Source organism: Oryza glaberrima, chromosome 6, assembly GCF_000147395.1.
Source record: "Oryza glaberrima chromosome 6, OglaRS2, whole genome shotgun sequence".
In the NCBI taxonomy this organism is placed as follows: Eukaryota; Viridiplantae; Streptophyta; class Magnoliopsida; order Poales; family Poaceae; genus Oryza; species Oryza glaberrima.
Window position 1 is genome coordinate 23,368,801 of NC_068331.1, and position 13,485 is coordinate 23,382,285.

A 13,485-nucleotide genomic window follows, 5' to 3' on the forward strand; every position below is an offset into this window, starting at 1 on the left:
AAACTATAAATTTGACTGAAATCTTCAAACTGACTTGACTGGTAAAGTGATAATTACTCGGCCTAGAGAAAGAATTGCTTGGAGAAACAGAAGAGTAATTATAACCCCAAACCATGGGCACCTCAACGGAAATCCTCAATCCCAATATTTATCTCCGTCTTCTTCTCTTCCACCGCCGCCTCGTCTCCCCGTCGCCGTCAGTTGCTCCGCCCGCCGCCGCCGCAAACATCACAACCTCCAGGCCCGGTGGTTGCTCGCCGGATTTGCCCTTCCATCGTGACACCTCCACGGCGGAGGCGGAGAGCGGGAAGGATCGCCGTCGGCGGGGACATCGCCGTCGATGTGGCGGAAGGACGGGGGACGGCGGCGGCGCTGGCGTGGTTGGCGATTTCGTGATAATGTAAGGGCTTTTGTGTAAACATCCTGTTGATGGGCCAAATTCACGGGAGGCCCGAATTCGTCGACGTTAAAAAGGTGGGCCCAATTTACCTTCGGGCTGAATTTATCGATGGGACAGGGTGGGCCTAATTATCGGGTGGGCTCAATTTATAAACCAGAATTAAGTAGGCCAAATTCAGTAATGGATCGAATCCGTCGATGTTAAATTTAATCTTGGGCTGAAATTTGTTCAAGTGAAAAAATTCATTCCTGGGCCGAATACACAGATGGGTAATTGGTGGGCTAAATTCGCCTGCTCGCCGAAATTACTGATGAGAATGAACTGGGTCAAATTCAGCGATAGGCCTAAATCGTTAACTTGAAATAGGTGGGCCAAATTTAATCCTAGTCAAATTTGTCGATGATAATTAAGTGGACAAAATTTATCGGTGGGCCGAATTTGTCGATGGATGTTAAGTAGGTCAAATTCATGTTTGGGCCGAATACATCCTTGGGAGTTAAGCAGGCCAAATTCAATTTTGAGTCCAATACATTCTTGGCAATTTAGCGGGCCGAATTCATTTGTGGCCATTATTGGGCCTAATGATTTGTTGGGTGTTCACTGGGCTGAATTTAGTTGGGGTCGAATTCATTGATGTGGAAACTAATGGGCCTATTTCTTTGATGGGCTGAATTCTTCACGGGAAATAGGAAAAGACCTTTTTCCTTGGTGGGCTGAATTCTTTCACGGGAAATAGGTAAAGACTTTTTTTTACCTTAGTGGGCTGAATTCTTCGAAGATAACTGCTGGGCTAAATTTACTTTCGGGCCAGATTCGTCGGCGTGAAACAAGTAGGCATTTGTAGGCAAAATTTACTTGCGGGCCAAATTCATAGACGTTAAAGAAGTAGGCCAGTTTCATACGTGGCGAATTTGTTGGCGGAAATTTGGTGGGCCAAAATTTTCTCATGGGCATATATTTCTAACGTACAATAAGTGGGCTAAATTCGTACATGGGAATTGTCTGAGCCGAATTTGATGGAAATTAAGTGGGCCTAATTCGTTCGTGGCTTTGGCGGGCTGATTTTCTTGACGGTAAAATAGTGGGCCGAATTTCTCTCATGGACCAAATTCGTTGACGGGAGATTCGTGGGCTAAATTCATAGGTGGGCTGAATTCCTCCGGGCCTTTTCGTGGCGGGATTTGTTGATTGGAATTTTAGTGGGCCGAATACATCTGTGGATCGAATTTTTTGCCAGGAATTAAGCATGCTCAACCGGAATAAGTCCAGTTTACCTCCCTCAACTCATGGCCATGTATGAATAGCATCCCTCAACCGCAAAACCGGGTATAACCCATCCCCCAACTCCGAAAACCGTTGCAAATCAACTCCCCGGGAAATTTTGGAGGCGGTTTTGTCCTACATGGCAATTGACTTGCTTACATGGCAGTTAACTTGCTGAGTCATCAAGCGGGACCCACATGTCAGCAGTCTCCAACTCATCTCTTCTCCCTCACCATGATTCCCTTCAAGAAATGGGAAAGGAAAAATCAAGAAGCGGAGGCGAGGCGATAGAATCGAGCAGCAAGATCAACGGCAAGACAAGTAGCACATGGTGGTTGCCGAATTCAAAGAAGACGCCGGCGATCACGTGAAACAAGGAAGGGGAACGAACAGAACAAATCAGAGACCACGAAATCGTCGAAGAACATGAGCAAACAGCAAACAAGCTAGCGGAGTTCTTCTAACGTGCGCGCGACGCGGAGCGGGTGTCCGCCATGCACATCTGCGGGCAATGCCGCCGTCGTCCCCGTGCCAGAGCCTCTCCGTCCTCATGCTGCAGTACAACCCGACGCTCGGCGACATCCCCAGTGGCTTCCTTCTCGGACGGTCGGTGAGCTCCTCCCCCGCGCGCGGCCGGCCGACGAGATCCTCTCCGCGCGAGGACGGCTGGCGAGGTCCTCCCCGCGCGCGGACGGCCGGCGAGCTCCTCCCCGCGCAAGGACTGCCGGCAAGATCCTCCACACGCGCGGACGGCCGGCGACTTGGAGGGGCTGCCTCATCCTCACGACCCCCTCTCAGATGATGCCCCGGCGCCCTCCCGCCTCCTCTGCATGCTCGAGCCGAGCCGCTCCCCCGCGCGCGGCGCAGCCAGCCAACGAGCTCGTCCCCCGTGCGCCGTCGTCGCCGCCTTGCTGATAGAAGGTCAAAAGGTGAGATGAGGAAGATATGAAAGAGAAAGGGGAACAGATGAGGTGGAGACTGCTGACATGTGGGTCCCATTTGATGATTTAGCAAGTCAACTGCCACATAAGCAAGTCAATTGCCATGTAGGATAAAACCGCCTCCAAAACCGTTCGGGGAGTTGATTTGTAACAGTTTTCGGAGTTGGGGGATGGGTTATACCCGGTTTTGCGGTTGAGGGATGCTATTCATACACGGCCATGAGTTGAGGGAGGGAAAATGGACTTATTCCTGCTCAACCTATTAGTGGTCGTTAGTGGTCTGGATTGATTTACTGGGATGGGCCAAATTCATCCGTAGGCCTAATTCGTTGACAAGATTAGGCAGGACAAATTTATTCTTCCTCTTTGGTGGGCTGAAATGGTTGATGGGAATTCGGTGGGCCGAATTCGTTATCATTTATTGAGCAGGCTGAATTCGTTGACAAGATTTAAGTGGGCCTAATTTGTAGTATGGAAGTCGGTGGGCCCAACTTTTTTGTTGACGAGAAATAAGTGGGCTGAATTCATTCATGGCCGTGGGAGTCGAGTACCTCGCATTACCTGAGCATGACATGTGGGTCCCACTTATCTACCCCACCTGTCAGTGGCACAGCCTCCCACCTCCTCGACCCCTCGAATTACCCGTCACAAAAAAAATTAAAAAAAAGGCGAGAGAAATGTTACTACACGAGACGAGGACGAGACTCGCCGTCGCCGTCCCTTTCACCGTCTCCACCTTTCCCTCTCAGATCTCCACTCTTCTCTCTCTCTCTCTCTCTCTCTCTATCCAGCCATGGCCGACGAGCCCCTCGACGCCGCGGCGGCGGTGGCGGAGGCGGAGACCCCCGCCACCGCCGCCGCCGCCGCTGCCGCCTCCCCGGCGCTCCTCCTCCGGCCGCGGCGGGTGGCGTTCGAGCACGGGCTCCTCCCGATCCCCAAGCTGGTGTTCCCGGAGGGCACGCTGACGCAGACCCTGGCCCAGACGAAGGAGCGCCTCATCGCCGCGGCTGGGGGAGACGGAGACGCCTCCGCGGCCCCGCGGGTGGGCGCCGCGGCGCTCGCGGAGGCGCTGCAGATCCCGCGGGAGCTGGCGGCGCTGGTGCTCGGGACGCTCGCCGCGGTGCTCCCCGCGGAGGAGGAGGCGGAGGACGCCGACCTCCGCGACGTGCTCCTCTTCCTCTACATCCAGTCCTACAAGCGCCTCGTCCCGCGCGCGCACAAGGATTCGCCCGCGGTCACCGACGTGTGGCCCTCCACCTCCGCCTTCGATGGCTACCTCTCCGCGCTCTCCCCGATCCAGGTTAGGTTTCGATCAATCCCCTCCCCCTCCCCCTCTTCCGCCGCCGCCCTGGTGGGCACTTGTTCTGTTAGCTTTGTGTGCACAGTGGTTTGCGGCAGCCGATTATGATCACTTGCGTTGGATTTGGGAGCGACCGAGTGACCCGTTTCAATGTAATTTCAAATGGATTTATCGTACAGAGATGGGCAATGTTTCTGCCAACTGAGGAATGCAATTGTGGGATCACTACTATAAGTTAGAAATAACATGATATGTCCATAGCTGAATGATTCCTATTTAAGGACTGGCCCCAAAAAAAAACTTTAGTCTGAAATGCTGTTTGATTCCTAAAAGATATTCGCTTTTGTACGAATACATTGTAAGAACTGACAAAAGCTTCAACTTTACAATGCTACTGGCACTTCACAAGAACATGAGAAACCTTTGATAATGGTTCTCTTCGCTTGTCAGTGTTATTTTTCTTTATCCATATCCATTGGAATATTTGATGTTGTGCAATGGTAAACTGGTAATATTTATGATAGTACTGGACACCAGTCTGTGGCTACTCGGGGTCACAGAGAGTGGGGCATTCAAAACAATTCAATTAATCATCAGGTTGCCTGGTAGCTACATTGCTCGCTCAAGCTGATTCATAATTTTGTAAGCTTTTCTCTGTAGCTGGATTGTAATATTATACCTCAAAATATGCTCTTCCAATATATGATGACTACAACTATTCAGTATTCACATAGACTGCAAATATGTGTTGGTTAAGTGTTGTAATAGTTGTGATAAAAATACTTCAGCACAAAATGTGCTGCTATTGCCACAATTTATTTGCAGACGTCACTGTTATAAGGTCTAAATTTAAAATGTGAGAAGCTTGACCCTTGGTCCACCTATTTCCTTTTCTAATTTATCCTGATATCTACTCTATATTCATCCTCATCCCTGCTTTTAGAAATTCCATCTCACCTTCTGTTCATATTCCCCTTTGAAATGCTGTTTACTTGTATTATTGTATCATTCTATCATGTCGTGTAGGAGTCCTATGGTAGGACTAGAGATGCCTCGGCTAGGCTGAAGGGCTCTTTTAGTCACTCTTTTTCATGACTCTGTGAGTTATGCAAGCATGGGACTGTTGAATGTTGACTGTTCCAGTTTGCTCCTTTTCATGATTGCCACAATAGCGCTTTGCCATCACTTGCGACTTGCTTTACTCCTGCTAGTGCAGAGACCAACAGTTTCTATATTTGTTACTTGTAAGGGCCTTTTTAATATTAATCTTCATTGTTTATGTTAATATGCAGCTTGTACGCAGTAACAGTCGCCGGTTTATGCCTTCACAAGCAGATGAAGAAGCTCATCAATTATCTTATCTGCAAAAGCATATGGTCAACATTCTGAGTCTTTTGGCAGATTCTGTTGATGGAGAGGGCGATGAGTCTATGGTTAGTATAGCTATTGTATAAATGTTTGTCTGTCCTTTTTCTGATGTAGTTGTTTGTGGAAGGAAAAAAACATATAATTGTTTCCTGTTCAGTGCCCATGAGTCCATAACTATGATTAAATTTGTCCTCTTGATTCCAAATATAAGTCCTTTTAAACCTGTGCACAAGAATTTAGAAAATAAGGCCGAGTTTAGTTCCAAACTATTTCTTCAAACTTCCAACTTTTCCATCACATCAAAACTTTCCTACACACACAAACTTCCAACTTTTCCGTCACATCGTTCCAATTTCAACCAAACTTCCAATTTTAGCGTGAACTAAACACACCCTAACTGACTTGACTTTGTTGCCACATTGAAAAGATGAGTTATTTATTTGTGAGAGGAGTAGCATTTGTTTGGCAAGAGCAAACATGGAAGGGAAGATGAAAAAGGTGCTGGAAGACTGGAAGTTATAAACAGCATACATTTAGGAAAGATCAAATGGACCTGCATTTGGAATCACATTTTGGAATAGGAGGGGGTATAACTCAAAGCTTTATCAAGCAAATAAAGGACTGGAAAGGGCCCTCCACTGTGTGATAAAAAGAAATAATGAATAGTCAGATAACATATTCATATGATGATATGAACAGTTATGGGTACGGAAGCTTCATCGCCTGTTCAGGAAGCAGCTGACAAAGTAAATTCTAGGCTAATTTCTGCAATGAAATGTACCTTTTTAATTTTTTGGATCAATAGAATATTGAAGATCTTGATGTATAGGTCCATCGTTGTGTACTACTTTCAAACTCCCAATAAATCTGGGCACTTTAAGTCATGTAGGATTAATTATTCCATTTGAAAAGTATATTCAACTTTATGGTATTTTTAGTCTCAAGATTCCCTGGACCCTAACTGTTATGCACATTGCTTTTTATGCAGGTATTGACAGCAGAGACATTTGAGCATCTCGGATTTTTATTGCAGTTTTCTGAAGGGACTCCTTTAAGCCAAGTGGCTACATTTTTTGCAAATTCTGATCCAGACATGCCTGCTGCACCTGTTCCCGCTGCTCAGGTTCATGATTGGATTCTGCAGAATATAGCTGCTTCATTAGAAAATACAGCAGAAAAATTGACAGCAAAGGAAAACAGCCAACAGAGTGCATCTGATCCTGATGTGACAATGGCTGAGGCTGTCACAAATTCAAGAATTCATAGCAGTTCACCAACTGGAACTGCTGTTCCAAACAATCAAGGACACTACCGAAATACAACTTTCCTGGAGGGTTTCTCCAAAACTTCTGTAGTGAAACAAGCATCAGATATCAAAGGGCATTCAATAAAGGTATGCATCTATTAGTTTTTGGTAGTACTATAAACATCTAGAGGGCGGAATAGCCTTACTTTGTTATTGATATCTCTGTGTGTTGTAATTCAAAAAACAGAAACTACCTACTCCAGACTCTTATTTGAAAGTCGAGATTTTGTCAGCCTACTATTGATGAAATTTTTTTTTGTAGGTTTTGAACTGCCATGACTCTGTTATCTACATATTAGCTCCTGTTAAATATGCCACTGTCTATGGGTGTTCTGACACTACTATCGTTCTTGGTGCTGTTGGTAAGGTATGTATATCATACAACTTTTGTTAACAATATTTCAGCTTGAACATGAAAAAGTATGAGATCCCTTGAATTTTTTTTATTGATGTTTCGACAACCAACACACTTTGTTAGAATTTTGCTCTACCAAAGGGCAAACCATTTTATGCCACTGATGCCTATTGACATGTGGGTGGACCTTGGGTCCATATAGCATCACAATGACCTATAGTGGAATGTGCTTGCAGATATACAACTTAATGTGATGCACATTCTAGAAAAGCCTATAGACACTTTTCTCTTTTCTGTTTGTAGTTCTAACAATTTTCATGCGATCAGGTGGTAAAAGTGGAGCATTGTGAACGAGTGCAAATCATTGCAGCTTCAAAGCGAATTTGTATCGCCAATTGTCGTGAATGTATCTTCTACTTGGGAGTAAATCACCAACCGCTTATTGTGGGTGACAACCATAAATTACAAGTGAGTATATCTTTTTCTAACCAACTATTTATATCTTATGGACAAGTGTACACTGTTGTATATACATATCTGGTTGCTATAAAGGATAAATAGCTTTATGGACAATCAAAAAGGAAAAAAAAAGGAAGCATGGAGACATACAGGATGTTCAAGTTTCTTAACAGAAACCTATGCTGATATCTGAATGTTTTCATATCCTTCATAACTAATTGTTAACCAATAAGAAGCCATCCCATCAAATTAAGGCGACTACATCATTTGAGATGCTAAAAGAAACTAGCGCATGTTTAACCTATGTCATTTTGGTTATTTGGCAATACTTGCTAGTTTGCAAGGAACCATTTCTAGTGAAGGACTACATATTTAGTTTTCCCTCAAAAGTGTTAAGGAATCAGACAAACCTTCGAGTTTATAATTTGATTTATTGATTTTGGTTCATTCACACAGAAACAAGTTTGCTTTAAAAACATGGAAGTTACACTTAATTTGATTCAATGTAATTCTCTTTGTATTTCAACAACATCAAATAAATTTTTATTTCTTGCTTTGTCAGGTTGCTCCATTCAATACTTATTATCCACAATTGGGAGAACATTTGGTGCAAGTTGGTGTGGATTCTAACATCAACAAGTGGGACCAACCTTTTGTGCTGGGAGTTGTTGATCCACATGATTCATTATCTCATCCTGCAGGGGTTTCTGATGTCCAAGCTGAATCTGCTACTTGTCTAGATCCTGATCTATTCACCAACTTTTTGGTATGTAACTATATGTTACCCTTCTCCGATTGTCTTTCCCAATTTCAAAGACATGTGGATTTAGTGAAAATCTTAGTTGCTTGTACTGAGCAGATTTCAGCTTTTCATTTGTTGGCATATGACAACCTTTTGTACACGTTATGTGTCCAATGTAATGTTGACATGTGTGACGTAGCAAGCAATCAAATGACTAATCGGCCTTTGGGGCTTACTAGTTGTACATGGTCCGAGGCCTAACCTGAATGGAGTTCAAAAGAGATGTAAAAGAGTTGAAGACTTTGGAGTCACTAAACCCTTCAAATCATCTTTTTATGTTATCATGCTGCACCTGCTTACCTAGTTTTTGGCCTGGTGTGGTTGGCCAGTAGTATTCATTTCACGTTTCATTAGTACTTTAGTAGATTAAGTTGAATTGGATGTGCCTGCCTGAATACGTGGATGTATCTGCATTAACATTATCATGTTTTTTTTTTCTTTTGCCTTCTTTGAATTGATGAAGCCATTTTGCTACATTTTTTGGTTGTAACTAGTAGGAAATCAAGAATATCCCTATTGCTCAGCATTTGATGCAGTTCAAAACTTTAATCCCCGAATCACTATTTTTTCTCTGTAACAAAAATGTGATTGGTGCCTAATTTTCTGTACAGATTCCCAGTTGGTTTGAGGCACAAGGACCTACAAAATATAATCCATTTACATTGCCTGAAGTTTATTGGGCATCCCAAAGGAAAAAGGTATGTATGCATTACAATCAAGCTGCAACACAATTTTCATTTCTTTCTAACAGTGGTTTAGTCAGAAAGGGCTTATTTAGTGAGATGCTTGCTTGCTAGTTAGGGTGGTTATCTGATGTAACTGTGCACAATAGAGGAATTCAATAAAAATATGCATCCATTGTTTGCCTATTTTATTATCAATATTCATAGCAAAAAGTTGTGGTGGATGTTCCGTGAATATAGTTTGAGCAGGATTGATCAAGATTATGAAATCTAAGAATAATTTACTGCAAGTTGTGGGTAAAAGTACTCAGGAGCACAGATCATGTAAATTATGCTTTCTGATAAAACACTAACATGCTCCTGATTATCATATTTATTTCTGAAGTTCGATTCCTTTCTGTACAATTTCAGCATGTTTCTCTGGAAGATATTCAAAAGAATATCCGAGAATTGGAGCTTGATGATACTCGGAAAAAAGAATTGGCATCTGCCCTTCATGCCCAATTCAAGGACTGGCTATACGGTAATACTCACCTATTGATAAAATTTGCTTAGAGTCTTTCAAAAAAAAAAAAATCTTAGAGAATATATACTCCCTCTATCCCATAATATAAGGGATTATGTGATACAACCCTGTCCAGATTCGTAGTACTAGGTTGTGTCACATCGCTCCAAAATCGCTTATATTATGGGACGGAGGGAGTATTAAGGTTTACATAGTTGCATGCCTATTTTTTCAAACTTGTGTGTGTCTTATTAGTTTAGACTCAGAACATTATCTTTTCATGGTTTGGCTGTTTTTTCTTAATCCATGGACTCATGGTTATCCTAAAGTATTTGATGCTCATGTTATCCTAAAGTAATTGGTGGTACTTGAGCACATGAATAATGTGATCAGATATTATGCTGGGCCAATTATGATCCCAAGTTAGACAAATGTGCCATGTGCAACTTCCTGTGCAGTAGTTACCAACTGGTGATTGCTTATGGATATGGGGCTGTAATTGTTTATAATGTACTCTTCTCATCTACATCAGCTACTATTCAATTGATGTTAAGGTGTGTTTGGATCCCAGCCATTGAATGCCATAGCTACAGTATTTTCGCCACGCTACAGTGTTTTCTGAGGCGGACGAAACGTCCGCCACACTCCTGTGGCGAGCCACGCCGTGGCGTGGCATTCCAAGCCGCCAACCAAGCAGCCCCATTTCTTGACCACCTTTTAAATAACAAATATGGCTATCACTTTCACTGCCAAGTGTATAGTCCAACAATGGTATTGGAGTTCTGGACCCCTGTAAGTGTTTGATTTGTCTAAATTTGGGCAGGACTTATAGGGATACCTGGAAGTGCAATTTTTAATTCTTACCATGGTTAGAAGCTTGAATCTTGATTGCTTATCGTGATTAGAGGCTTAATTATTTAACTAATCTATCATATATTAAAATGTTGGATACGATTATTTACGTATGTTATTGGTAGTTGTTCATCCAACTGGATATAAGCATAAAAGTAGTTTATTAAGTGAGTTGTACTGGTCGCTGAAGTGGTAAACTCAATCAATGATTTCTGTGAAAAAAAAAATCTTTATCCTATTTCAGTGTTGACACTCATTCTTGTTCACGCAAAGGATGGCCTGTTCTATTTTGCAATACTCTGTTTGAACAACTAATAACAATTCTGTATTCCATTTCCAGCTTCAGGAAATATCCGCCAGCTCTACTGTTTGCAAGGGGAATAAAAGCATCTGGCTTTCTTCAACATTCATTCGCATGTGCTTATATGCTCCTTGAAGATTATGTACCTTCACCCGATTCCCTTCAACTCCGTCCATCCAACCGCATTGTCCAAGCTGACTCTCCAACTGAGCCTGATCCACCTGTTCTTCAAGCCAGTGTTGTTTTCTTTTTAGGGAAGAATGTAAAGAAAAAGCGCGATGCCTATTTTTGCCAATTAATTTTGATCATTCGGTATGTGATGATTGGTGGATGGACTGCACCTTGGGTTTTTGTTGTTGTCTTTATTTATATATCCTCGATAAAATTTGCGAGGATGAATAGGGATTACTCCTTTTCTTTTGAAAATAAACATTTTTTTCGCTTATCTGATGAGGCCATATACTGTATTTGTACTCTTTATATCTGGGAGAAGATTGCAGCCAGATGTGCATCCATAGCTGTTCTCCCTAGTTGCCATGCTATTTTTTTACAAGACCGAAGTTTCATTTCCAGCATTTGCTAGTGTAATACGACATGCGAGAAATTGAGGAATACAAATTAGTTTCACCTATGTTGAGGGAGTCAAGTTGAACTTTTTCCACTTGCAAATGCGTCTAGTCCTGGCCCATGAGTGCGTAGATTGAGCCCACGAGTGTGCCTAAGGCCGACCCAGCCTGCGAGTACAAGAGAATTCAGCCCGTGAAAACAGTAACTTTCATCAGCTGGTAGTTCACAAATATTTTGCCCAGGAGTGTGTAATTTCGGCCTAGTGCGCTTATTTTAGGTCGATATGTGCGAGTAATTTCAGCTCATGCAGATGCAGGTGTTCAAAACATAGCCCTTGAGTGCGCAGAAATACGGGTTGGTGGTACACACTTCTTTTGGCCCATAAATGCAAGTGAATTTGAAATATGTAAATAGTAATGATCTATTTCCTTGTCACGTATAATGTACTCGCTCCATTCATTCCAAAGTGTAACACGCATACAATTTTATAAAGGTTAATGTTTGTAACCTTATACTAATAACTAAATTAACTATACAGTACTCATTCCGTCCTAATATATACTCTCTTCGTTTCAGGTTATAAGACGTTTTGACTTTGATCAAAGTCAAATTACTTTAAGTTTGACCAAGTTTATAGAAAAAAGTAGTAACATTTTCAGCTCTGGACAAATTTGTTATGAAAATATATTCAATTATTGATTCGATGAAACTAATTTAGTATTATAAATATTACTATATTTGTCTATAAACTTAGTCAAACTTGAAACAAGTCAAAACGTCTTATAACCTGAAACGGAGGGAGTAGCAATCTAGAACCGGATTTGATATATCCTAGTACTACGAATTTGATCATGCATATGCCCATATTCATAGTCATAGCTTGGATATGTTAAATCTGGTATTAGGCTGCTATATATTAGGACGGAGGGAGTATATGTTAGTGTTATGCATTTTGTACTATTATATTCATATTTATAAATACTTCCATATAATGCTTACTCCGTATTTTTTTAATTATTGATAATATATTCTAAGAAATAATTGTCAAAGTTCTATTTTTAATGCCGTGTAAACAACTTAGAAGCCTCATAATTTGAGATAGCAGGAGTATATGTTATACTCAATTCTTGTAGATTTCTTTGTGTGGAACTCAACAACATAGATGAACTACATTGTAATAATTTCTCGAAATGATACAACCAATGGCGGAGCTAGGAATTTTGCGAAGCCTGGGCAAGTATAAGAAAAATAGTAAACCCGTTACCACTCATGTAATGATGATATGCTTATTTTACTTATCAACTAAAGACAACAAATTTTTAATAAAAACATAATTCAATATAGATGTAAATTTTCACTAGTATAAACAGGATGATTTTGTTATAAAAAGCGATGATTTGTATACCTATACTCCAGTACTTTAGTGAATGAATTATGCCATCCATTGTGAAGCAAGCAAGTTGGTAATTAACTAGTGGCTACGGCCTAATTGCATGTTACAGTGCGGCAAATGCTACTCCTGCTTGTACCAAAAATCATCTACTACTACGTACGTATATATAGCCTGCCAACTTTGTCAAGGAGCTAGCTAACCATTCGGTTTTAACATAGAGAAATCATCCTCGATGCCTGCCACACGCCGCATGCAAAGCCCGGGCAATTGCCCGCGCTGGCCGGGCGGTGAATCCGCCGCTGGACACAACTATATAAAGATATCTAGTCATAAACTGAAAATAACGAATTTGCACTTTGATGTAAATATGAGGGACTTCATTGCAGAATAGGACTAGAGTATATCTGCGTGATTGTCACGCGTGCCAATTGAATGGGTCTTGACCAGTATATATATGTGGCAAGCTTATTGTGACAATATAAATATCGTGGCAGCATGTAAATGTTATGCTGGTGTACTGGCGTGGTAAAAGAAAGGCTCGAATTTGAAAATAAACTTTTAGAGCAAGTTTAATTGTATAGCTAACCACTGGCTCCAAATCATTTATATAGCTAATCTAATAGCCAGTCATACAATAGTTAACTATAAAAATATACTACACCATTCATACCCGGTCCCACCTCTTATACACACATAATGTCTTAGAGTCCGTGTTGCAGCTAGCTACAAATCTACAGCCCGCTTTTTTTTCTCTCTTCTCTTTTCTTCTCGATATGTGGTTATAGCTGGCTTATAGTTTGTTATTGTACCTGCTCTTAGAGGGTTTATTTTTAAAATATTAATTCTTAAAACCTTAAATAAAAAAGAAGTTCACTAACTCCAACAATCAAACTGAAGGTGACCATTACCAGCACATGTGTCATGATGAATAGGGTAGATACATTAAATAATGTAGCAATATCTGTTTCAGCGGTTATATATAGTCCTCGG

The 13,485-nt window shown here is 41.7% G+C and overlaps 1 protein-coding gene across 1 annotated transcript; it reads left to right on the plus strand.

Moving 5' to 3' along the window:
- The first annotated feature begins 3,304 nt into the window (after window positions 1-3,304).
- LOC127776720 (uncharacterized) lies at window positions 3,305-11,046 on the plus strand. The gene is made up of 9 exons (XM_052303245.1): window positions 3,305-3,904; window positions 5,197-5,337; window positions 6,261-6,665; window positions 6,841-6,945; window positions 7,261-7,401; window positions 7,955-8,158; window positions 8,806-8,892; window positions 9,289-9,400; window positions 10,575-11,046. The coding sequence occupies exons 1-9, from the start codon at window positions 3,398-3,400 to the stop codon at window positions 10,616-10,618; spliced, it is 1,746 nt and encodes a 581-aa protein (XP_052159205.1). The 5' UTR covers window positions 3,305-3,397; the 3' UTR covers window positions 10,619-11,046.
- Window positions 11,047-13,485: the final 2,439 nt, after the last annotated feature.

Bases quoted from the DNA above. Each gene is read 5' to 3' on its own strand.
- LOC127776720 (XM_052303245.1), top strand. From the start codon at position 3,398: ATGGCCGACGAGCCCCTCGACGCCGCGGCGGCGGTGGCGGAGGCGGAG. The intron at 3,905-5,196 runs GTTAGGTTTCGA...GTTAATATGCAG, and splicing joins CCGCGCTCTCCCCGATCCAG to CTTGTACGCAGTAACAGTCG. The intron at 7,402-7,954 runs GTGAGTATATCT...TTGCTTTGTCAG, and splicing joins GTGACAACCATAAATTACAA to GTTGCTCCATTCAATACTTA.